Source organism: Pipistrellus kuhlii, unplaced genomic scaffold (genome assembly GCF_014108245.1).
Source record: "Pipistrellus kuhlii isolate mPipKuh1 unplaced genomic scaffold, mPipKuh1.p scaffold_m20_p_55, whole genome shotgun sequence".
Lineage (NCBI taxonomy): Eukaryota > Metazoa > Chordata > Mammalia > Chiroptera > Vespertilionidae > Pipistrellus > Pipistrellus kuhlii.
In genome coordinates, this window is record NW_023425557.1 from 1,460,654 (window position 1) to 1,486,325 (window position 25,672).

The following is a 25,672-nucleotide window of genomic DNA, read 5'->3' on the forward strand; positions in this document are numbered from 1 at the left end:
CGTTCCCCGAGGTCACAGAGCAGCCTGGAGGCAGAGCGAGGACCAGAGACAAGGCCAAGGACTGACCCCCCTTCCCCATCTCCGTGGGGGGTCGGTCCGACAGGAGGCATGGGCAGGGAGGGAGTGGGCCCTTTAAATCCTAAGCTCCACCTTTGCTGAGAAGGGTCTTTGGGGGAGTATAAAAGGGGGTGCAGTCCTCCTCTGCTCCAGAATACCACCCAGGATCAGCTCCCGGCACCGGCCCCCGGCCCGGCCCCCATCCAGCGGCCAGGCACCGCCGTCTGCCCTGGTGCCATGCAGCTGCCGCCCTTCGACATGTGGAAGGACTACTTCAACCTGAGCCAGGTGGTGCTGGCCCTGATCCGGAGCCGGGGGCAGAGGCCCGAGCCCCCCCCGGATGGGAGGGAGCCGAGACCCGAGCCCCCGCCGGGGCCTGGACAGGAGCCGGGCCGGGGAGGAGGGCCGGGGGCCGTTGGGGGGCCCGCCACCCTGTGCAACTTCTGCAAGCACAACGGGGAGTCCCGCCACGTGTACGCCTCGCACCAGCTGAAGACGCCGGAGGGTGAGGTGGTGTGCCCCATCCTGCGGCACTACGTGTGCCCGCTGTGCGGGGCCACGGGCGGCCAGGCCCACACGCTCAAGTACTGCCCGCTCAACGGCGGCCAGCAGTCCCTGTACCGCCGTAGCGGGCGCAACTCGGCCGGCCGCAAGGTCAAGCGCTGAGGGCCGTGGGGTGCCCGCCCCCCTGCACCGCTCAGCGTCCTGGTTAAGTGCCCTGGACCCTCCCCAGACTCACCCCATCCTTTGGAACCGCGGGTCCCCAGAACTCCAGCCCGGACGGATCCTGAGACAGCGGTGGCTGCTGGGGACCCAGGAGGCCCGCCCGGGCCCTGGGACAACGGCTCAGCCTTTGGGGTTCGCAGGACCTCTGCCCCCTGGACCACACGGCCCCGTGGCTCCTTTGGGGCCACATGGATCTTTGGTGACACCAGCTCTGCCTCCTCTGACTGCGCAGCCCCAGCCCTGGGCTCCATCCACTCCCTGTGGGATTCTTGGGTCCTGGGACCCACAGGCCCCCGCTGGGCCGTCCCAGGCCGGCGGTCGGAATGTGCAGACGGAACAAGCCTGGCTCGGACCTGCAGCCCAAGAGCTCCGCCGAGGTGGGACTGGGACTTGTGTGACTGGAGACCAGCCTCGCCCACCTTCCTCTCCGGCACCTGCAGACCCCGGTGCATCGTGAACCACAGCCCGCCAGCCGCCCGCCAGCCCCTCCGTCAGGAGCCGGGGAGGGAGGGGGTGCACTGCAGGACCCCATGTCCTGCAGGCTTGTCTGGGGGTGGAGAATCTGGAGGTGAGCTGACACCCTCCAACTCCCCTCTGATTCCCCCACCCCCACCCCAGGCTGTTGGCTGTTCACTTGTTTTACTGCTTTCCTGGGTTCCTGCCCTCACCCCCACCTCACCGAGGCGTCCTCTGCCCCAGCCAGCGGGCTCAGGGCCCAGACTGCGTGGGCCGTGAGGGGGGCGGGGAGACTGCGTGGGCCGGGCGTGCGCCTCTCCGCCGCCCCCGCCCCCACCCCCACCCCCGAATCACCGTTTGCTGAAAGGTCGGGGGCGGGTTTTTTTCTGTGTGTGTGTGTGTGTGTGTTTTCCCCCCTCCCGGTTGGAACAGTTAAGTCAACAACGTGCCCGGCTGGGAATGGCAGTTCCCTAGCGTTTGTTTTAAGGGGCGAGTCGGAGCCCCGGTCCGATTTTAAGTTGTTTTGGGGCAAGGCGGGGCCCCTGTGTTGCCCTCCGGTAAATAAAGGTTGTCTTTGCAATCGCCGTGTCTGTTTGCGTCTTCTCGCCACACACACACACACACACACACACACCCCGCTCAGCCGCCCCCAGGCCCCGCTGTTGGGAGAGAGGGCTCGCCTGTGCCCCGCCCCTGGGAAGCGGGAGGGGAGCGGAGCGGGAGGGGCCCCGAGTCCTCTCCGGATGTGCCCCCACCATGTCCCCCGCACAGGTCACCTGCGGACCGGCCCTGCAGTCCCAGCTTCTGCCAGGGTCCCCGGTTCATCCTCCTGCCTCTTTTCCAGGGTCCCCGTCCTGCCTGCTGGACCACAGGTCTTCAAGGACCAACTGGATGGTAATTCTTAAGCTTTGGGTACCAGGCCCCCTTGTAGAGGTGATGGAAAAGCATGGCCCCCGCCGAAACCGGTGTGGCTCAATGGACACAGCGCCGGCCTGCGGACTCAAGGGTCCCGGGTTCGATTCCGGTCAAGGGCATGTACCTTGGTTGCGGGCACATCCCCGGTGAGGGGTGTGCAGGAGGCAGCTGGTCGATGTTTCTCTCTCATTGATGTTTCTAACTCTATCTCTTTCCCTTCCTCTCTGTAAAAAAATCAACAAAATATAGATCCTGGTCTAGGCACTGGTGGGCACAGCGGTGAGCAGAGCAGGCCAGACGCCCGCCCTCAGGGTGCTGACACTCCGGTGGGGACGGGAGGTGCCTGACAATCAGTAAATACATGGCAGGGGTGGAGGAGAGAAGGCAGGTGAAGGGATGGAGCGTGAAGGAGAGGCTGTTGTACCCGCGGTGGTCAGGAAAGGCGTCTCGGTGGAGGTGACATTTGAGCCGAGTCCAAATGAAATGAGAAAAGCAGAGACTATGGCCCTGGCCGGTTTGGCTCAGTGGACAGAGCGTTGGCCTGTGGACTGAAGGGTCCCAGGTTCCACTCAGGGTCAAGGGCATGTACCTTGGTTGTGGGCACATCCCTAGTGGGGGCGTGCAGGAGGCGCAGACTCTCCGGGAGCCACAGCGCCCGGCTGCCTCCCTGGACAGCCAGGGAAGGGACATGCCTATGGACACAGGGGGCAGCCCGGGCCCGGGTGGGGATGTGGGGTCAGTTAGGATGTGGGGAGTATAAGGTGCTATGGGGTGAACGTTGTCCTCCCCCAGAGATACGTCCTGTCCCTCATGCATCAGAACGTGGCCTCACTCGGAGATGCCGGGAGCTAAGATGAGGTCATACTGGAATAGAGTGTGCCCCCGAACCCCCAAACCCACCATGACCAGTGTCCTTAGGAGCAGGGCAGCGAGGCGCACAGAGGGAAGACAGACGGAGATGGAGGGACGCTGCCTCAGCCGGGGAAGGCGCAGGGCTGCCGGAGGCTGGAAGGGGCGGATCCTTCGTGGCCCTGGCCCTGCCTCAGCCGAATTTCCAGCTCTGGCCTCCGGAACTGGGAGAAATAACGCATTTCTGCATTTCTGTTGCTTGCTTCAGCCACCCAGTGTGCGGTGTTGTTACGGCAGCCCTTGGAATAAAGACCATGGGCGCCTCAGGAGTCTGGGCCGAGGGAAGGATTTGAGTCTATTTTTTTTTTAAATATATATTTTATTGATTTTTTTACCGAGAGGAAGGGAGAGGGATAGAGAGTTAGAAACATCGATGAAAGAGAGAGAAAAACATTGATCAGCTGCCTCCTGCACACCCCTACCAGGGATGTATCCACAAGCAATGTACATGCCCTTGACCAGAATCGAACCTGGGACCTTTCACTCTGAAGACCGACTCTATCCACTGAGCCAAACCGGTTTTGGCAGGGTTTGAGACTAAATCCGGCCTGGAGCTCAATGAGGAGGCTGAGTAGGGAGCCAGGGAGCCAGGGCAGAGGGAAGTGCATGGAGTGGGCAGGTGTCAGTGAGCGGAGACAGGATGCAGGGGGGCTGCTCAGACTCCAGCACCGCCCCCGTCCCCCTCGGGCCCTACCGGGAACCAGAGACTAGGGAGCCCGGGGGATGGAGAGCAGCTGGCAGCATCCGGCACTCAGGGCAGGCAGACCAGGGACAGAACGGGCCTGGAGGGCAACCACAGGCTTCTGCTGCTGGGCCTCCTGGGCCCGCCCTGTGAGTTCTAGAGCAGAACAGACAGAGACAGGCTGGACATCGTGTAGAGAAGCAAGTGCTTAAGAGTGAACTCCTCCCTCCTCCCTCCAGCACCCTTAAGGATAAGAAGAGGGAGGGGCAGTTCTCCGCCCACATAAAGCCATGGAAGGAAAATTAGGTCCATAACTCTATCTGGTGTGGCTCAGTGGATAGAGCAGCGGACTGAAGGGTCCCAGGTTTGATTCCAGTCACGGGCACACGCCCAGGTTGTGGGCTGGATCCCCAGCGTGGGGCGTGCAGGAGGCAGCCGATCTATGATTCTCTCTCATCATTAATGTTTCTATCTTCCTTTCTCTGCTTTTCTGAAATCAATAAAAAATATATATATATTTTAAAAGGAAAAAAAAAAAAGAAAAATAGGTCCATGAAAGACGGCCCTAGAATCCCTCAGAGTCCCACTGTGCCCGGAAGTGTACACACAGAATGTGGAATTCCTGAGCCTCCCCTCCCCCTCAGGGCCGGTGCCCACCACCTCGTGGGACTCAGGAATTGAATGTGTGCCCCTGCCAGGGCCCAGGGGTCCTGGGTGCTGTGACCGTAGGTTAGAGCTGATGCCAGGCCGGCCAGAGCCGGGGCCACGCTGGAGAATTTTGTGCCGATGGGAACAGGCAGCTCCCCTAGCTGAGGTCCTTGTTTTGATCTGTGTTGGCCATGCTGCGGGTCTCTTTTAGCTTTGATTTCTGTTTCTTTGTGTCTTTCACTCTGTCCCTTTCCAATCCTTCCTTCCTGCCCACTGCCCCCTCCACCTCCCCGGCAGTCATTCTGACAAATGCAAGCCTTTCCCGCAGACTCGCTCTCATCACAGACGGCTGCCTGAGCAATGCCCAGGTGGATGCCTCATCGCGTCCAAAAGGGAAATCACACGCCCAGAGGAAATCCTGTCGGCTCTCCCCTCAAAACACTGGCCACACCCCGATTCTGATCATGCCACCCGGCCCCCAGTTCCTCTCTCTAGGACTGTGGTCGTCACCTCCTCACTGGTCCCCCCCACCCCACACACCCGCTTCTGTTCTCCACCTCCTGGACTCTAGGACCTGGAGTACACATTCCACCCCCAACAAAAGCGATCCCACTGAAACCCAGGTCAGTTCACAGGCCCTCTATGGTCTGTCTCCCAGAGTAAAAGCCAGCATCCTCCCCAGGGCCCCTCTCTGAACCTCTCTCACTGTTCCACAAATGCTTCCACAACATACCTGCCGCCAAAACCGGTTTGGCTCAGTGGATAGAGCGTCGGTCTACGGACTGAAAGGTCCCAGGTTCAATTCCGGTCAGGGGCATGTACCTTGGTTGCGGGCACATCCCCAGTAGGGGGTGTGCAAGAGGCAGCTGGTCGATGTTTCTCATTGATGTTTCTAACTCTCTATCCCTCTCCCTTCCTCTCTGTAAAAAATCAATCAAATATCATTTTTTTTTAAAAAACATACCGCCGAAACCGGTTTTGCTCAGTGGATAGAGCGTCGGCTTGGGGACTGAACGGTCCCGGGTTCGATTCCGGTCAGGGGCATGTACCTTGGTTGCGGGCACATCCCCAGTAGGGGGTGTGCAAGAGGCAGCTGATCAATGACTCTCTCTCATCAATGTTTCTAACTTGCTATCTCTCTCCCTTCCTCTCTGTACAAAATCAATAAAATAAATTTTTTTAAAAAAAGAACATACCTGCCTCAGGGCCTTGGCACATATCCTGCCCCTACTTGGGTCATTCTTGACCCAGATGCCCACTGGTAGTGGCTTGCCCCCCCACCTCCTGCAATTCTTTGGTCAAATATCACCTCCTCTATGAGGCCTCCCATCCTCACACTGCTGTTCCCTCTTTTTTTTTTTTTTAATCTCCCTTTAAGAGGAAGAGAGAGGGGTAGAACATGCTATGTGGTTTAATTACTGATTCTGTCTGTGGTTGCGATGGTCAGTTTGATGTGTCACCTTGGTGAGGCTGCTGTCCCCAGCTATTCAAACACTAACCCCAGTGCTGCAACGCAGGTATCTTATGGATACAGTTAAAGCCAATACTTGGTAAACTTTACATTTTTTATTTTTTATTTTTATTTTTTAAAAATATATTTTATTGATTTTTGTACAGAGAGAAAGGGAGAGAGATAGAGAGTCAAAATCATCGATGAGAGAGAGTCATCCATCAGCCGCCTCCTGCACACCCCCCACCGGGGATATGCCCGCAACCAAGGCACATGCCCTTGACCGGAATCAAACCCGGGACCCTTCAGTCCCCAAGCCGACGCTCTATCCATTGAGCCAAACCGGTCCTGGCTAACTTTATATTTTTAAAAAATATATTTTTATTGATTTCAGAGAGGGAGAGATAGGAACATCAATGATGAGAGACAATCATTGATCAGTTGCGTCTTGCATGGCTCCTAATAGCAATTGAGCCCACAACCCAGGCATATACCCTTGACTGGAATCGAACCCGGGACCCTTCAGTCCAGAGGCTGAGCTCTGTCCACTTAGCCACACCAGCTAGGGCCTTGGTTGACTCGAAGTAAGGGAGATTATCGTAGACCAGTGTTTCCCAAACTTTTGACATATGTGTACCTCTTCTATAATTTTCGTAACGCTGAGTACCCCTTGTCCTCATGAGAACGTAGAATTAGGCGCAGCTAAGCACGGTGCAGTGCATATCCCCACCAAACTCCAGTGCAACGAGTACCCCCACCAAACTCTTCTCGTACCCCTGGGGGTACGCGGACCACGCTTTGGGAAACACTGTCCTAGATAATCTGGGTGGGCCTAGTTTAATAGTTTGAAAAGTCTAAAGAACAGATTTCCTCTCCTAGATCGAGTTCCTTTCACTTTTAAAAAATATACATATATTTTATTGACTTTTTTACAGAGAGGAAGGGAGAGGGATAGAGAGTCAGAAACATCAGAGAGAAACATCGATCAGCTGCCTCTTGCACACCCCCTACTGGGGATGTGCCGGCAACCAAGGTACATGCCCTTGACAGGAATCGAACCTGGGACCCTTCAGTCTGCAGGCCGACGCTCTATCCACTGAGCCAAACCAGTTTCGGCTCCTTTCACTTCTTATTGCAACCCACAATGAGGAGTTTTACATCATGGTCTAACACACACAGGTGCGTACGCACACTCCTCTGAAACCCAGGTTCACAAGAGTGATCTTAGTAATAATAACAAAACAATTATTCCACACCAGGCCCCGCTCAAAGGCTTTCTCCATACGGACCCAGTTAACATTCCTAACACTCCAATGAGGGGGACCCCAGGCTATCCCCATTGTACAGACAGGAAAGCCAAGGGCAGGCAGGTTAAGGAACCTGGCTGAGGTTACATAACAAGTAAGGGGGGGAATTGGAAGCCAGACTGCCTGACTCTAAAACCGAGCAATTTCCACTCTCCTAGGATGTGGCTTCAAAACCTCTGAAAATACACAACTGAAGGGAAAAGTCCTCAGAGCAACGCTTACCTGACTCTTCACAATGCACTCCGCTCATTTCCTGCTCTGCTTTAGTGTGTTCGTTTGCCTGCGACCCACTGACTGTCTTTCTGGGTCACTCATGAGTCGGGACCCACAGTTAGTCAGGAAAACGTGCCTTAGGACATTTTCCCCAGTTCATCCCCACTGCAGGGGCCTTGCCCTTTGACCTCCTGCATTCTGTTCAACACCCCACACCTCTGCCAGGGGCTCCCTGGCTCCAGCCTTCCCGCCAGCATCCAGGCCTGGTTTAGACCCACATCCTCCCTCAGCCCACACTTTCCCGGCGCCAAGCAGCATCCTGGGTGCCTCGCTGGGACGCCCCGCGGATCCCTTTCCGAGGGCGGCCACAGCTAACAGGGTGCTTCAAGCAGCAGAAACGGCGCTGGCCGGGTGGCTGGGTTGGTTAGACTAGAGTGGGTTAAGGCGCATACCTAGGCTGTGTGGAAGGCAACTGATCAGTGTCTCTCTCTCTCTCTCTCTCTCTCTCTCTCTCTCTCTCTCTCTCTCTCTCTTTCTCTCTCTCTCTGATCAACAAAAACGTATCCTCAGATGGGAATTAAAAACATTAACAGAGCCTGGCTGGCGTGGCTCAGCAATTGAGTGTCCCTAGGAACCAAGAGGTCCCGTTTCGATTCCCGGTCAGGGCACATGCCCAGGTTGCAGGCTCCATCCCCAGTGCAGGGCGTGTAGGAGGCAGCCTATCAATGATTCTTTCTCATCATTTTTTTAAAATATATTTTATTGATTTTTTATAGAGAGAAAGAGAGAGGGATAGAGACTCAGAAACATCGATGAGAGAGAAACATCCATCAGCTGCCTCTTGCACACCTCCTACAGGGGATGTGCCCACAACCAAGTACATGCCCTTGACCAGAATCAAACCTGGGACCTTTCAGTCCATAGGCCGACGCTCTATCCACTGAGCCAAACCGGTTTCGGCTCTTTCTCATCATTGATGTTTCTCTTTCTCTCTCCCTCTCCCTTCCTCTCTGAAAGCAATAAAAATATATTTTTTTAAAAAATTAACAGAAATGCACACTCTCGCAGCTCTGGAGGCCAGAAATCTGAAATGGAGCTGTTGGCTGGGTCACACTTGCCCACCCCCACCCCCAAAGATTCTAGGGAGGGTCCTTCCTCATCTCTTCCAGCTTCTGAAGGCCCCAGGCCTTCCCTGGCCTCCGGCAGCATCACTCCCACCTCCGTCCAGCCTCTGCGTCTCTCTCCTCTCCTTATCAGGACTCCAGGATGCCCTCATTTTAACGAATTACGTCTCCAGTAATCTATTTCCAAATAAGATTACATTCTGAAGTACTGAGGGGTAGGATTTCAATATCTCTCTTTTTTGGAGGGCTGGGGGGGAGGTAATAAAACTTAATGAATGTCACCTACTAAACATACTCAGCATGTCTTGCTGCCTTTTTTTATTTATTTATTTTTTTATTGATTTTTTACAGAGAGGAAGGGAGAAGGATAGAGAGCTAGAAACATCGAAGAGAGAGAAACATCCAGCAGCTTCCTCCTGCACACTCCCCACTGGGGATGTGCCTGCAACCAAGGTACATGCCCTTGACCGGAATCAAACCCGGGACCCTTCAGTCTGAAAGCTGACACTCTATCCACTGAGCCAAGCCAGTTAGGGCTCACCATGTCTTAACTGGCCCTATATCCCCAACTGGGACCTGGGCCAGAGAACTGGGTGTCCCCTACATCTCCCTGCTCCCCAGCCTGACAGGCTCTGCACTCTTTACATTCTGTCTCCCAGATGCCTTCCAATTAATTTCTCCCTTTCCCACATCTCTGCTCTGGTCCAGTAGCCCCTCCCCTTCCGGGCCCCTGCTCTAGACTTCTCCCTGGACTCTCCATTCACCCTGCACACAGCGGCCAGGGGGCCTTCCTAAAGCACACGTGAGACCCCTGCTTCCTGGCTCAGAGCCCACGGCCTCTACATGGCCCAGAAGATCCTGCCTGGGCTGTCCTGTCTGCTGGACCCGGTCCCCTCATGGGGCACATGTGGGACCTCATATAAACCCAGCCCTGGTGACAGTCAGCTTGCCACCCGGTCTGCACCTGCACCCACTCGGAAAAATACAGCCAGAGAGAAACACACAGCCACAGCGACTCATCTCGTTTCAGTTTACTATCCAGGAACCTCAGGCGATTGGTTCTGTCTGCCTACCTCTCCCTGGCCACTCACTCACTACCGCATGTTCTCCCCCTCTCTCTCCATCCTCAACACCTCCCTTCACCTGGAAACTGCTTCCTAATTTACCAAGACAACAAGGAAGGAGGAGAGAATGTTCACCTTTCCTGACACCACATGCTGCCACCGGCCTGCTTCCGTGCCCATACGCTCCCTCCCCCCTCACTGTGGCAGAACAGCGCATGGGCCCTGGAACCCACCCACCGTGCTTACTCAAGGACAGGGCTCCAGCAATTCTCCCCTTCCCCCTCAGCAGCGTCCATCTCCCCTCTTCTAGATCTTTCTATTGGCACGTGACCTAGTGTTACACCTACCATCTGAAATACACCTTCCGGGATCCCATACCCCCTTCAGAAACCACCGCATTGCCCTAGCCGACTTGGCTCAGTGGATAGAGCATCAGCCTGCGGACTGAAGGGTCCCAGGTTTGATTCCGGCCAAGAGCACATGCCTGATTGCAGGCTTGATCCCCAGTAGGGGGTGTGCAGGAGGCAGCCAATCAATGATTCTCTCTCATCATTGATGTTTCTATCTCTCTCTCCTTCCTTCCTCTCTGAAATCAATATATATATATATATATATATATATATATATATATATATATATATATATATATATTTTAAGAGCCCTGAACGGTTTGGCTCAGTGGATAGAGCATCAGCCTGCAGACTCAAGGGTTCCAGGTTCGATTCCGGTCAAGAGCATATACCTTGGTTGCAGGCACATCCTCAGTAGGGAGTGTGCAAGAGGCAGCTAATCAATGTTTCTCATCGTTGTTTCTAACTCTCTATTCCTCTCCCTTCCTCTCTGTAAAAAAATCAATAAAATATATTTTAAAAAAAGAAAAAAGAAACCACCGCATTTTTGTGTTGCAAAGAATCACCTGTGCCGACTCTCTCCAAAGCCTCTCTGAACTCACCCAGACAAGCTACAGCCCCTCACTCCCACCCATGGCTCCTTTATAGATGACTGGTGACTTCCATCTTGCTAGCTCAAGAGGTCAGTTCTCAGTCTGCATCAGACTTGGCTTCTAGCAAGCATTTGGCACCCACCACCCTCCCCTCCTCCTTCACTGGGCCTCCAGGGCATCCCACAGCCAGGTGCTCCTCTGACTCCCTGGTAGCTCCTCCCCAGCCTGGGCTTCTTTTCTACCTACAATGGTCCCTGGTTGGCCTCTCCCAGCCTTAGGGACTTACAGGGCATTTATTCACTGACAACGCCTAAATTTCTATCTCAGGATTGAAGCTCTTCCCCTGAAGTCCAGACTCAAATATCCAGCTGACTACCTGCCATTTGTTTTGGAGAGACTAATGGACACCGCAAGTTTAGGCAAACTTGAACTCCAGATCCTCTTTTTGAATATATTTTATTGATTTTTTACAGAGAGGAAGGAAGAGGGATAGAGAGTTAGAAACATTGATGAGAGAGAGACATTGATCAGCTGCCTCCTGCACACCCCCCACTGGGGATGTGCCCGCAACCAAGGTGCATGCCCCTGACTGAAATCGAACCTATGACCTTTCAGTCTGCAGACCGACATTCTATCCACTGAGCCAAACCGGTTAGGGCGAACTCCTGATCCTCTTGCAGCTCTGCCCACCATTGCTTCTGGTGGCTGCATCCTTCCTGTTACTCAGGCCAAAGACACTGGAGTCACCCTGCACTTCTGTCGTTCTCTCACTTCCATGGGCAATCCACTTCACCTCGCCTTCCCTGCTACCACCTGGGTTGGAGCCACCATCTCCTGAACCAGGGCAGTGGCCTCCTCGCTGGGCTCCCAGCTTCCATCCTGGTTCCCTGAAGGCAGGTCCCCAGAGGAATCTTACTGAGTCCTTCCCCAGTGCAGGCCCCGCCCCTGGCTCTCACCTCATGGAGGGTAAAGGCCTAAGTGCCAGCACGGACCCACAAGACCCTGCGCCATCTGGCTCCCCACCCTGCCCACCCCTGACTCCCTCCATCCCCATCGGCTTCCTAGATGCTCCTGTAACACCAGGCAAGTCATAACCCTGGCTGCACTTGCTCTCTCACCTGCTTCACCTCTCTACTTAAATGTCGCCAAAACTGGTTTGGCTCAGTGGATAGAGCGTGGGCCTTCTGACTGAAAGGTCCCGGGTTCAATTCCGGTCAAGGGCACATACCTTGGTTGAGGGCACATCCCCAGTAGGGGGTGTGCAAGAGGCAGCTGATCGATGTTTCTAACTCTCTACCCTCTCTCTTCCTCTCTGTAAAAAATCAATAAAACATATTTAAAAAAAATAAAAATAAATGTCACCTCTCTAATTTATTTTTTAAATACATTTTTTTTTTATTTTTTACAGAGAAGGAGGGAGAGGGATAGAAAGAAACATCGATCAGCTGCCCCCTGCACACTCCCCACTGGGTATGTGTCCGCAACCAAGGTACATGCCCTTGACCAGAACCGAACCTGGGGACCCTTGAATCTGCAGGCTGATGCTCTATCCACTGAGCCAAACCGGTTAGGGTTCACCTCTCTCTTTAAATGTCACCTCTCTACTTAAATGAGGCCTCCCTTAGACTCCCCAAGCCCTTTCCCTTCCATTCTCTTCATAATATTTATCGCCTTCTCACTTATACGCCTATTTATTTTGCCAATGGTCTTATTCTCCCACGTAAAAAGTGAGCACCATGAAGGTATAGGTTTCTGTCTTCTGTATTCCCTGCACCTGGAACTGTGTAGACGTTCAATAAACATTTGTTGAATAGATGAAGCACTGCTGGTTGAATGACCTTGAAGTCTCCTGCGGACTACTAAATTACAAATGTTTCATCCTGCCTTCCAGCTCACCCAACTGTCTTCTAGATTAGTTCCTGCTTCCCTGCATTTGCTTTTTAAAGTCATACCCGCGCCAGGATCGCCCTCCCTACGGAGGAGGCTCTCCCTCCGTCTCCCTCCCTTGCCTCATGAAGGAAACGTGTGGATAGGGGAGCCCCCCAGGCATGGATGGAAGCTTTATGCGTTGCCATAGTTACTGCGCCCGCCTGGAGCATCATATTCCCAGGGTGCCCCGCCCCTCCGGGGAATAGGTGGTTAGCGGATCCCGAGTAGTCCCGCGCAGGGGTGAGTAAAAGGAGGCGACAACCCGTTTTTTCTTAGGAGGAACCCCCCTTTCCACCCCACCCACGCAGTTGTCATGGAAACAAAGCGCATCCCTCCAACGCCGTCTCCCTCCCTTTTCTCCTAGAGAAAAAAAACACACACATATGCATAGTTATTGAGCTGGGTGGGCTGCAAGTCCAAAAGGCGGGGATGGGCCAAACCGGTTTGGCTCAGTGGATAGAGTAGGGGTGTCGAACTCAATCAGAGAAGGGGCCAAAATCTAAAATCCAGCCTAAATCGCGGGCCGAATGGTTTACTGAACAGTCATAAACTGTCATTGTGATGGAACACAGTGGAGTGCAGTGATGACAGCGCGGTGCGGGCCACATTGCAAGGCCTGGCGGGACGGATTTGGCCCTCGGGCCTTGTGTTTGACACATGTGGGATAGAGCATCGGCCTGCGGACTGAAAGGTCCCAGGTTCGATTCCTGTCAAGGGCATGTACCTCGGTTGCGGGCACATCCCCAGTGGGGGGTGTGCAAGAGGCAGCTGATCCATGTCTCTCTCTCATGGATGTTTCTAGTTCTATCCCTCTCTCTTCCTCTCTGTAAAAAATCAATAAAATATATTTAGAAGTTATTGTTTTTTGGGTTTTTTTTTCAAAAGGCGGGACGCCGCTCGGTCCCAGGGCTCTCCCTCAGGTCTCCCCTGCCTCCCCCGAGGCTTGCTGCGCCTGCGCAGGGCCGCAGCCTTGGGTACCAAGGCTAGAGGCAGGGGGCGCGCATGCGTGAGGCAGGCTTTTGCGCGTGCGCCGTGGTGGCACCGGAGGCCGCGGCGGGCGGAGGCTGGCGGGAGGCGGCCCTGCGCCTGCGACGTGGGCGGGGCGTGAACCCCCGGCGGCCGGGGCGTCGGGGACCGCCAGGCGTGCGGTGCGCCTGCGCCGCGGCTCTCCCGGCTGCGGGAGGCGGGGTCCGAGGAGGGGGAGCCCGGAGAGGAGCGGGGGGAGGGAGGGAAGAGGCCGCAGAAGCCCGAGCCTTGACCGACGGGCAGGCGGGGGCTGCGGCGGCGCCGGTGAGTGACCCCGCGGCCCGACTCGGTCCCCACCCTCCGCGACCCTCACTCTTGCAGGAGCCCCCCCCCCGCCCCAATAGCTTCGGTTGTCCCCCCGCCTAATCCCTGACTCCCGTTGCCCCCAGGGCGCCCCGTAATTTCCAGCAATCCCCGGAGCCCCCCCCCACCCCCCGCAATCTCTGCAGACCCCAGTTCCTAATATTCCATCGTCCCAGCCCCACTGACCTAGGAGCCCCCCAACTCCCCGTTATTCCTGCTCATCCCCCCTCGGAGGACCCCTTCTCCTAATGGTCTCACGGACGTCCCATTGGCCCGGAACCCCCAGAGCGCTCCTCTGCTCCAGACCCCCCCTTCCTGCTGCATCTCCCCTCCAGCATCGTTTACCCCCATGACCCTTGTGCTTTGTCGACCCCCGAAACACCCCCATCCTCCTTCCACTTTCCCTGTGCCCCCATTCTCCTCTGACCCCCGCAGACACCCCCTCTTCCGCTTTGCCCCCTTTCCCTCCACCCCTCCAAAGCCTCCCCATCGCCATCCGCTCCTCCTCGGCTTGGCACTTTGCGCCTCGCGGGCAGGGGAGGAGCGCTCCGCGGGTGTCCGCTCGGACTGCCCGCCCCCCACGGCCCATCGCCCCCCGCCCCCCGCCCCGATCCCCGGCCCCGGGTGCTTAGGAGCCGGTGTCGCAGCGGCAGCAGCCGGCCGGGGTGGGGTTGGCGGCGCGGGGACGCCGAGCCCCCCGCCAGCGCGGTGCGCCCTGTGCCCGCAGCGCCGGCGCCCCCCATGCGCCAGGCGGCCGGCCGGCGGCGTCGGGGGGCGCCATGGCCTCGGCGGCGGCGGTGGCCGAAGCGGAAGAGACCACCCGGCTGCGCAAGCCGCGCTTCTCCTTCGAGGAGAACCAGATCCTGATCCGGGAGGTGCGCGCCCACTACCCGCAGCTCTACGGCGCGCAGAGCCGTCGGGTGAGCGTGGCCGAGCGGCGGCGCGTGTGGGACGGCATCGCGGCCAAGATCAACGGCATCACCAGCTGGAAGCGCACCGGCCAGGAGGTGCAGAAGCGCTGGAACGACTTCAAGCGCCGCACCAAGGAGAAGCTGGCCCGCGTGCCGCACTCCACGCAGGGCGCCGGGGCCGCCGCCGAGGACGCCTTCTCGGCCGAGGAGGAGACCATTTTCGCCATCCTGGGGCCGGGTGTGGCGGGGCCAGGGCCGGGGCCGGGGGCTGGTGCCGGGGCGGAGCAGCCCCCGGCGGCGGCGCCCCCCTCGCAGCCGCTGGCCCCAGGTGCTTACACCGAACGCTGTGTGTTGTCCGAGGACCACCGCAGGGAAGACCGAGGGGCAGGTGAGTGCCTTCACCGTCACCTGGGTGTGATGGTTCGAAGTCTGCTGGGTGCCTGGCGCGGGTCCCAGCCCTTGAGGTGGCTCCTCAGATTCTCACTGCAACCCTGGTAGGTGGATGCTGTCAGCATCCCCAATGTTAAACCTAGGGAAACTGAGGCTCGGAGAGGTGAAACGACTTGCCTCAGGTGCCACCGCTAGTGACTGGCAGAGGCAGGAACAGATCCCAGCCCGAGGAGGCCTGGCCCCAGAGTGCACACCCAGAGTCCTTAGCTCAGGCATCATTTCATTTCTTTTTTCTCTCTTTTTTTTAAATTTTGTGATCTAATCCTTTTTAAAATATATTTTTATTGATTTCAGACAGGAAGGGAGAGGGAGAGAGAAACAACAGTGATGAGAGAGAATCATGGAGCGGCTGCCTCCTGGGGATGGAGCCCTTGACCGAATCCCAGCCAGGGACCCTATGGTCCGCGGGCCAGCGCTCTGTCCACTGAGCCAAACCAACTAGGGCTCAAGCCGCAGTTTGCCGACCACTGACCTGGAGAATCAATTCCAATAATTGCAGGTTGTTGTTGTTCCTTGTGATTAAGTCCCTGTCCCAGTGGTCGGCAAACTCATTAGTTAACAGAACAGCAAACCGCGGCTTTGGAGCCGCGTGTGGCTCACGAGCCGCAGTTTGCCGACCTCTGAGCTAGGGCAAGGCATCATTTCAGTTAAACGTGTTGTGGGGCCGAAACCGATTTGGCTCGGTGGATAGAGCATCGGCCTGCGGACTGAAAGGTCCCAGGTTCGATTCCGGTCAAGGGCATGGACCTTGGTTGCGGGCACATCCCCATTGGGGGGGTGCAAGAGGCAGCTGATTGACGTTTCTCTTTCATCGATGTTTCTAACTCTCTATCCTTCTCCCTTCCTCTCTGTAAAAAATCAATAAAAAATATATTAAAAAAATAAATAAATAAAAATAAATAAATAAACGTGTTGTGGGGTAGTGACTCTGGAGGCAGACTGAGCTCCAGTCACAACTTTGCCACTCCGCTCTGTCAATTTGGGTAAGTTAACTGCAGATCAGTTTCTGTATCTGTAAAATGGGGATAAAAAGTAGTTGCTACCCAAAGGTGGTTGAAAAGATTGAGTGAATTAATTTGCATAAATTGCTTAGAACATGGCCTCTTGAATACTCATTATTAGCTTTTTTATTTTATTTTTTTAATATATTTTATTGATTTTTCACAGAGAGGAAGAGAGAGGGATAGATAGTCAGAAACATTGATGAGAGAGAATAATCAATCAGCTGCCTCTTGTACACCCCCTACTGGGGATGTGCCCACAACCAAGGTACATGCCCTTGACCGGAATTGAACCTGGGACTTTTCAGTCTGTAGGCCGACGCTCTATCCACTGAGCCAAACCAGCTAGGGCTAGGTTATTCTTTTTTTTTCTTTTTTTAAAAATATATTTTATTGATTTTTTTACAGAGAGGAAGAGGGAGGGATAGAGAGCCAGAAACATCGATGAGAGAGAAACACCGACCAGCTGCCTCCTGCACACCCCCCACCGGGGATGTGCACGCAACCAATGTACATGCCCTTGATCAGAATCAAACCTGGGACCCTCCAGTCCGCAGGCCCACACTTTATCCACTGAGCCAAACCGGCTAGGGCTAGGTTATTATTTCTTATACAGTATTCCCCAGGCACTGTCCGCTGCTGGGCAGTGTTGGGGACACATTGAAGGTCAGACTTTGGACTTCATCTTGAGGGCATTCGGGAGTCTTAAGCAGGAAAGAAACACAATAATTTGGACCTTTGTTCTTAGTGTGAATCAAACCTCAGTGTTTCTGTCTGTGGCTGAGACATCCTCAGGCCTGCCCTCCTGGGACTCCCAGTCCAGTGGGGAAGACAGACTCATACGTAGTCAGGGATGACTCCCAGCTGACCTAGCCTGGGAGGTCAAGGAGGGCTTCCTGGAGGAGGAGAAATCAGAGCTGAGACATAGAGTGAGGATGAAGGGCCAGGAGATTGTTCCTGGTAGAAGGCACAGCATGTCCAGTGGTTTGGAAGCAAGAAAGATCGGTCAGTTCAGAGACCTGAAGTCTCCCCGTTGAAGAGAGGAGAGGGACCGTGGAAAGATGGAAGAAGGGAAATGTTTTGAGGTGAGGCTGGAGAGGTCAGCAAAGACCAGACCCCGCAGGGCCTTTAGGCTGGATTGAGGAGTTTGAATGTTCTCCTTAAGTGCTGTGGGAAGCCACGGGAGGGTTTTGAGGAAAGAGGGACAGGATCAAACCAAGCAGTTCAGGATCGTGTGATTCAAAGAGGTTCCTTCCCCCACCCAAGGTCACACAGCAAGTAAGGAGTAGAGTTCAAACTGGAATACACGTGTGTCCAACTCGCAGTCCATGCACTTAGCAATTGGGCTAGATTGCCTGGCAGTAACAACCATCAGTATGACTGAAAGCAATGAGCATGCCAGCATTGGGTTACACATGGCTTGCAAGTGAAGGCCAGACTTTGGACTTTATCTTTTTTTAAAAATATTCTCTTATTGATTTTAGAGAGGAAGGGAGAGGGTTAGAGAGAGATAGAAACATCAATGATGAGAAAGAATCATTGATCGGCTGCCTCCGGCACGCTCCCTACTGGGGATCAAGCCTGCAACCCAGGCCTGTGCCCTTGGCCGGAATCGAACCCGGGACCCTTCAGTCCACTGGCAGATGCTCCATCCACCAAGCCAAACCGGCTAGGGCTGGACTTTATCTTGAGGGCATTTAGAAGTCATGTAAGTGTCTTGAGCAGGAGAAAGACATAATCACTTGTGGCTCTTATTCTCAGTGAGAATGAAAACTCAGTGTTTCTATCTGTGAAATGGGCCGATTGAACTGGAGTGGACGTGCTAAACTTGTTTTTTCAAAACCTGTGGAGCCCCTTCATTCATTCATTCATTCAACAGATGTTTAATGAGTACCTTTCTGAGGCAGGCACTGTTGTAGATACGGGGAATACTGTGCAGAAAGACAGTTTTCCTTATGAAACTGACAGACCACAAACAGTCCAACATGGATCACATAGGGGAGGTTATGAAAACTAAAAAGAAAAATAAGGCATTCAGAGGATCATGAGCATTGGAAGGAGGGCTGCTTTAGACAGGGTAGTGAGGGTCAGCTTCTCGGAGGAGGTGAACTTTGCACAGTAACCTGAACAGAGAGATTGAGCCAAGCGGATGAGTATCTGAGGAAAGCACTGCATCCAGCTAGAGGAAACAGCACAAGCAAAGGCCCTGAGGCAGGAGTGAGCTTAAATCTCTTTGATCAGAATAGTGTCTCGAAGACCCACAGTGCCAAACTCAAAAGAGGAACTGAAGGACTGAAACAGCCTGGGGCTGCCTGAGGTGTCTTTGTTGACACTGAGAGAGAATTAGGACCATTTCTCTCAGACCTAAGAATTCTCCATAACAACATGGAGAATTCTCACTGTGTATCCGACACTTAAGCCAGAGGTGAGTCAGTGACTCCGAGTAATGGCCGTCAGGAAGATGATCTGTTATGGGGGCCCTTGGTCTCAGGCACTCACACACACCCAGTTACAGGTAGGGAAACTGCGGCTCAACCTGGGCAAATAGGATCTTAATTCCGGTGTGATGGTCCCTCCATGAGCCCTGTGAGTGTGGGGAGAGGGCCTCTTTCTCAGTAGACGAAAAGCCCTATTTTCAGGTGGCTGCAGTTCGCATGTCCTTCTGAGTGAGACTCACCACCCCCAGGCCCACAGCCGCTGCCCAGGGAGGGGATAAAAGTGTGGGCTCTGGAACCTACCTGGGTTCCACTCCCTCTTCTACCATTCGCCAGGCCTGTGGCACCTCTCTGGCCTCAGTCACCTAATCTGTAAAATGGGATGATAGTGGGAGCACCTATCCCGAGAATGGCTGTGAGGACAGTAGCGTGGGAGGACAGCGGAGCCGTTTTAGCCCAGGGATGGGAGCCATGGAAGAGGGGAGATCAAGGAGTGTCTTCCCAAGGAGGCCACCTGGGCGCAGAGGCCTGAGGAGGCGAGGGAGGGAGCCAGGCAGGTGGGTCTGAGGAAAGACCTTTCCAGGCCAACGAATGGCAAATGCAAAGGCCTTGATGCAGGAACATCCTTGTGTGAGGACCAATGAGAAGGCCAAGGTGGCGGAGCCACATGAACAAGATAAAGGCAGTGGGGAGGGAGGTGAGGTCTGGGAGATCATGGGGCAGATCCTGCAGAAACTTGGGGTCTTTGAGGACTTTCCTTCCTCTGAGTGAGATGAAAGCCAGAAGGCTTTGAGCTGACAAAGACAACATCTGACTTGTGTGTTTTTAAAAATATATTTTATTTGATTTTTTAACAGAGAAGAAGGGAGAGGGATAAAGAGTTAGAAACGTCGATGAGAGAGAAACATCAATCAGCTGCCTCCTGCACAACCCCCACTGGGGTTGCGCCCGCAACCGAGGTACATGCCCCTGACCGGAACAGAACCTGGGACCCTTCAGTCCACAGGCCGACGCCCTATCCACTGAGCCACACCGGTTAGAACTGACTTGTATTTTTTTAACATCTTCATTAAGCTAGAATTCCCATACCGTGTAGCCCGCCTGCCCCAAGTCAGTGGCTTTTCCCATATGCACAGAGTCTGCAACCATCACAGTCCATTTCAGACACTTTTCCTTCACTTGAGAGAGAATCCCTGCACCTCTTAGCCATCACCCTCTGCCCATCCCCCCATCTCCACCCTGCCCTAAGCAGCCACTAATCTACTGTCTGTCTCTGCAGAGGTGCCTATTTTGGACATTTCGTATAAGTGGGTCACGTGACACGGAGTCCTTGGTGACTGGCTTCTCTCCTGTAGCATAACTGACATGTATTTCGGTTGGGCCCTTGAGGCTCTTGCGGAGAGCAGCCTGTCAGGGGCAGGGTGGAAGCAGGAAGCCGGTGAGGAGGCAGCTGCTGTGGTTCAGGTGGGAGGTGATGGGTGGACCAGGTGGGGGCCGTGGAGGTTGGGTGCTGGATTCGTGTGGAGGCAGAACCAATGGTGTTTGTCGATGGGTGGTGGGGTCTTGGGAGAGAAAAGGAGGAAAGGGTTTTTGTTTGTTTGGTTTTTAAATATATTTTTATTGATATCAGAGAGGAAGAGATAGAAACATCAATGATGAGAGAGAATCATTGATCGGTTGCCTCCTGTACGCCCCCCTTACTGGGGATCAAGCTCACAGCCTGGGCATGTGCCCTTGACCAGAATCGAACCCGGGACCCTTCACTTGAAAAAGACGGGAGGCCAGTGTGCTCTATCCACTGAGCCAAACCGGCGAGGGCAAGAGGAAAAGTTTGTGGCCCGAGAGAAGGGTCCAGGCTGGGCCTGGGAAGCTGGAAGCCTCTGCATGTGGACTGTGTTCAGGTTGAAAGGGTGGAGCTGCCATGAGCCGCGATGGGGGTGGCTGGGGGAGGAGCAGGCTGGGGGGACCAGGAGCTCAGCTCCGGGCAAGAGAGCCAGAGGCATTGGTAGATGATCAGCAGGGTATGCGGAGTCCACAGTGGAGAGAAGGACTGTTCAAGTTCACAGCATGAATGAGATCCCGGGGGGAGATGAGATGGAGGAAGCCCGGCAGGCCTGGGGGCGCACTGGTACAGACCAGAGCCGAGGTTGACATCCTGGCATCATCCCGGTAGGAGACAACCCCTCCTGCCAGCCTCCAGGACTGCCCCTGCCGCTCCGGCCACCACCCCTCTCTCCCTGGGACCCAGCAAAGAGGTCTGAGAAGTGCGGGGACAGAGTATCAGAGGGTCCGAGCCTTCCAGATTCTAGGTTGGCTCTGCCCGATTCAGCGGAGGCCGCCAGGGTATCAGTCTAACGCACTGACTCTGCAGAGTGCGGGCTTCTGTTGCAAGGCATGACCTGACAAGTCTTAAAGGTGGCTCTGGGGCTGAGGTGGGTGGGAGGCGGGAAGGAGAAATCCAGACAGCATCGCAGCGTCATGCACACCTTCCCAAATCTCTCTCCGCAGACCCACCAGCCCACAGCGAGGGGGGCTCCAGCAGCCCGGAGCCCTCAGCCCGGCCCTCCTGCAGCCCCCCGGAGAGGGGCTGCCCACCACTGCCCAAGCAGCGTGAGTCCTCACCCCCTCCGGCCCTGCAGACCGTCCAGCTGCCCCGTCTGGCCTTGTCTCCACCGCCCCCAGCCCCTCCGGCACCCCCGCCATCGCAGCAGGTTCAAGGGGCACCCTCGCCCGCCAGCCCTTCGCCCCCACTCCTGCCTCTGCCTGTGCCCTCGGCCCCAGACCCCTCCCTGGACTTCCTGCGGGCTCAGCAGGAGACCGCCAACGCCATCAGGGAGCTGGCTGGCACCCTGCGGCAGGGACTGACCAAGCTGAGCGAGGCCCTCAGCGCCCTGCTGCCCCTTCTGCCCGGAACCCCCGTGGACCCCCCGCCCCCCCCCGCCCCCCCCGCCCCCCAGGCCTGTCCTGCCTCCACCCGCCCCCAAGGTGGAGAGCACCCCAGAGCCCGTGTCCCTGGTGGCTGCTGTCGTGGACCCGGCCAAGGTGGCAGCCAGGGGGGTGATCGTCGCCCTTAGAAACGAGGAAAGGACCCCCCGGGCGCCCCCAACCCCTCCTCCTCCCCATGATTCCCCCCCACACAAGAGGAGGAAAGGTTTTCCCACGCGGAAGAGGCGAGGCCGGTGGAAATCTCCGTGAAACCTGCCATTGGATTCAAGCTTGTCTGCACTTTCTGCCTGCACCGCCTCCCCCAGCTTTGCCCGGCGGAGGAGGGCCATGCGCCTGCCCTGCGCCAGCTGCACCCTGGCTCCCTGCTGCAGGGGGTGAGCACCCCTATCCGATCCCCCATACTAGTTAGTGCCTGATTCGCGGGGGCCCTCGCCCATGGGCCCCCCCAGCCCCTTGTCCAGTACAGCGCTGTCTGCCTGGCTGCTTCCCTTAATCCTGACTTCTAAGCCATTGGTTTTATGTTCTTTCTTACCGCCTTCGGTGGGCTGCACATCCCCCTCCCCTAACCACTCCTGGTCTTGACTTGAAGAGAATTGATCTGCCGGGGGCCTCCCCACTTCCCAGTCCAGACTTGGGAGGGAGTGGGGGCGGCGAGACAAATCCGAACGTGGATGACTATGAGGACACAGCAGTCTGTGTTGGGGGGGGAGGGGGGAGTTGTCACGGGGAGGTACAGGTTGGGTCCTCTGCCTCCCATTGCCCTCTGACCTCCGGAAGTCAGCCCCTTCCTTTCTCCTCAGTGGTGACAAGATACCAATAAACTTATTTTTAATACAATCACTTGAGGCTCCGGCTGAGACAGGCCTAGGATTTCAGTCCCTACACCTGCCCCTCCCTCCCATGAGCTGGCGACACACCCTTGAAGTCAGAGACTGGAGCCTTTGCTAAAACTGTCAAGGCCAGTGTTCGAATGTTATTCCTACTTACTCATCCTTCAGACGTCACAGAAATGTCTTCTCCAGCAAAGCATCCTGGATCCCCTGCCCCCTAGGATGGGTCTGCTACTTAATAGGGTCCCCAATTAAAACACATTTCCTCCATAGTTCAAGAAGGCAGGAGCTGATTTTTTAAATTAATTAATTAATTTATTTAGTATAGCAAAGGTGGGAATTTACTGAGAAACAAGCACAGACTCCCAGTTGGAGAGGGGAACGAGTCCCAGCAGCTGATTTTTAAAATATACATATATTTTATTGAGTTTTTACAGAGAGGAAGGGAGAGGCTAGAGAGCTAAAAACACTGTTGAGAAACATTGACCAGCTACCTCCTGCACACCCCCTGCTGGGGATGTGCCTAAACCAATGCATATGCCCTTGACCGGAATCGAACCTGGGACTCTTCAGTCCGCAAGCCGATGCTCTATCCACTGAGCCAAACCGGTTTCAGCCCAGCAGCTGATTTTCTTACTCTGAAACCTGCTGCAGAGCCTGGAGCAAAGCAGGTAATAACCACCTCCCTGGATTCATACCTGGCTCCACCCCTGGTGTGCCCTGGCCAGCTATGTAACCACAGTCCTCCATTTTCCTCATCTGTAAAATGGGCATCTTTTGATGTAGGAGGCTTTATTTTCTACAACTAGATTCTACTTACCTTCCAGGCCTTAGCTCAAATATCACCTCCTCTCCCCCAGCAGTTACCCAAAAATGAAGTTAATCATCTGAACACATTTATTTTTTTTTTAATATATTTTATTGATTTTGTACAGAGAGAAAGGGAGAGAGATAGAGTTAGAAACATCGATGAGAGAGAGTCATCGATCAGCTGCCTCTTGCACACCCCCTACTGGGGATATTCCCGCAACCAAGGTACATGCCCTTGACCGGAATCGAACCTGGGACCCTTCAGTCCTCAAGCTGACGCTGAGCACATTTAAATGGCAGGTCTACCTCCCTCACTAGGCTGAGCCTTGTCAGGTCAAGGCCTGAGCCTCTCTCGGTCACTCCTGTGTCCTCAGCATTACCTATGCTGAAGAGGAGTTGAATCTTTGAAATAATGGGCAGCTTAAAAACAAACACTTCACTTACAGTGCTTCTTTCCGGGCCAGGCACCATGCTCAGCATTCATACGCATGTTTGCATCTTCACCTGAAGGTAGCCAGTGAAAAGCAGAATCTAGAGGTCTCCGTTTTTTTGTTTTTTTTCCCCCCCTGAGTTTAGGAACTAGCCTTAAACTTGTCAGGTGCCAATCCAGTCCACCTGAAGCTGGCATCTGGCCAAAATTCTTGTCTGCCAGTAGAGTTTGCTAGAGGATGACCCAAATGCAATTTTCAGTAATACCTGGTGGCCCTTTTATAATAGTTGTAGATGCACCTTTAACTTTTGTACAAATGTAGATAGCACACAGAGCCATGATTGTGCACATAACATTGCTTAGGTTAAAGCAAAAGGAGCCCTTTCCAGAGTGTATAATTTCAGAGAGGGGGAGAAACAACAATGATGAGAGTCATTGAGTGGCTGCCTCCCACAAGCCCCACACTGGGGATCAAGCCTGCAGCCTCAGCGTGTGCCCTGATGGGAATCAAACCGTGACCTCCCGGCTCCTAGGTCCACAGCGCTCAACCACTGAAGCACACCCGCTGGGCAAGAAGTCCGTTTCTCACAAGTTAGAGGCGGGTAACATAAAATCAGAGCTGCTGTGCTTGCAGCTGGATGAGGGAGAGGAGTAGGCAGCCCCTGATCAGTAAACATTAAAGAATGCAACGCTGACGATACATTAAACTATTTTGGTGTTCTTAAATTGGACTCAGGCTTAGGAAGAGGCTAATGGAGGTTAGGACTTAGAGACCTGTCTTCCCCGCCCAGCCCTCACATCAGCTTGCCTGGCACTATTCCCAACGACTAGAAGAAGAAAAAACAAACATGGACCAGAAGGTCAGGGTTTGATTCTTGGTCAGGGCACGTGCTGGGGTTGCAGGCTTTTATTCCCAGTAGGGGACCTGCTGGAGACAGCCAATCCATGGTTCTCATCACTGATGCTTCTATTTCTGACTCCCTCTCTGCAATTTAAAAAAAAAAAATTATAAGAAAAAACACGGGGGCCCCAAAGCCTGGCTGGGCCTATCAGGTAGTAGGCACTCAAGGTTGTTGAAAGGTGGTCTGACGCTAGTTCTTCTCAGAGACTAACCCCCACCCCCCACCCCGACTCTTGCTCGCCATCTCTGGCCTCCTCCTCCTCCCTCCAATTGGGGAGCAGTAGAAGGTGGTGATCCCCTCAACTCCGTGCTCCGAAAACACGGGAGAAAACCGCCTCCCGCCCCCCAAAACCACCACCACCAAATTGATGGGGGTGTCGGAGGTAGGACAGTCTGTGGGAATAGGGAAGGCCTCCCCCCCCGACCTCCCAGACAGCGGAAGTGCGTCAGTTTGTCCGATCCGCAAAGCATTCTGGGAGTTGTAGTGAAGTTGGAGGCGGGCGGAGAAACGGACGTGGTAACCCTTTGGACGCCAGAGCGCGCTGTCGGAGCTGGAACAGAGTTGGAGGGCAGATGAGGCAACTGAGGCAGAGGCCTGCGCCTCTCTTTGTAGCTGGCTGCTGCTGGGCCGGCTCAGAGGCTGATACCCGGGAGTCTGAGGGAAACAAAGTGCCAAGTGGACAATCTCCCCACCACCACCACCACCACCATCCAATTGCCAACTTCCCGTCCCCTACCCAGAAACCATCCAATCAGGGCCCCTCCATTCCAACCCTGGAGCGCCTGCCTTCTTTACTGGCCATTGGTTTACCTTTGACGGGCGGGGAACCCAGTCTCAGAGAGGGCAAGGCCGGCGCTTAACGCTGCACAGCAAGTCGGAGCAGAAAGCGGACGCCGGGAAACATGTCTGTCTCCTACCATTTCTGGGTTCGTGGTACCTCTGACCATTGGTACCACATCCTTACCCCCAACTCCTGTGCCCGAGCTCCTCGCAGCGCCCCGACCTCCCTGCCCTTTTGGAGGAGTGAGTGGCAAAGGGATGCGCGCGGCAAGGAAGCGACGAGGGAACCCCCCCCCCACCCCACCCCCGCCGCCGCCGCCGCCGCCGCCGCAGCCGCAGCCGTCCCCTTTAAGAACCGGCCCCGGCGGGACTACGTTTCCCAGAAGGCTTTGCCGGCGCGTTATGTAACTTTCCCTGCGAAGCGG

The 25,672-nt window shown here is 55.1% G+C and overlaps 2 protein-coding genes across 2 annotated transcripts; both read left to right on the forward strand.

The window, feature by feature from the left end:
- The first annotated feature begins 294 nt into the window (after positions 1-294).
- On the forward strand, positions 295-723 carry NANOS2 (nanos C2HC-type zinc finger 2). The gene has a single exon (XM_036416479.1). It carries the CDS (start codon positions 295-297, stop codon positions 721-723), a length of 429 nt encoding a protein of 142 aa, XP_036272372.1.
- A 12,839-nt stretch (positions 724-13,562) lies between these two features.
- On the forward strand, positions 13,563-22,335 carry LOC118706829 (Myb related transcription factor, partner of profilin). Its single transcript, XM_036416462.2, is given in 4 exon segments — positions 13,563-13,713; positions 14,480-15,051; positions 21,058-21,472; positions 21,474-22,335. Coding segments are annotated over 3 exon segments (1,206 nt in total). The 5' UTR covers positions 13,563-13,713; positions 14,480-14,531; the 3' UTR covers positions 21,745-22,335.
- The last annotated feature ends 3,337 nt before the right edge of the window (positions 22,336-25,672 follow it).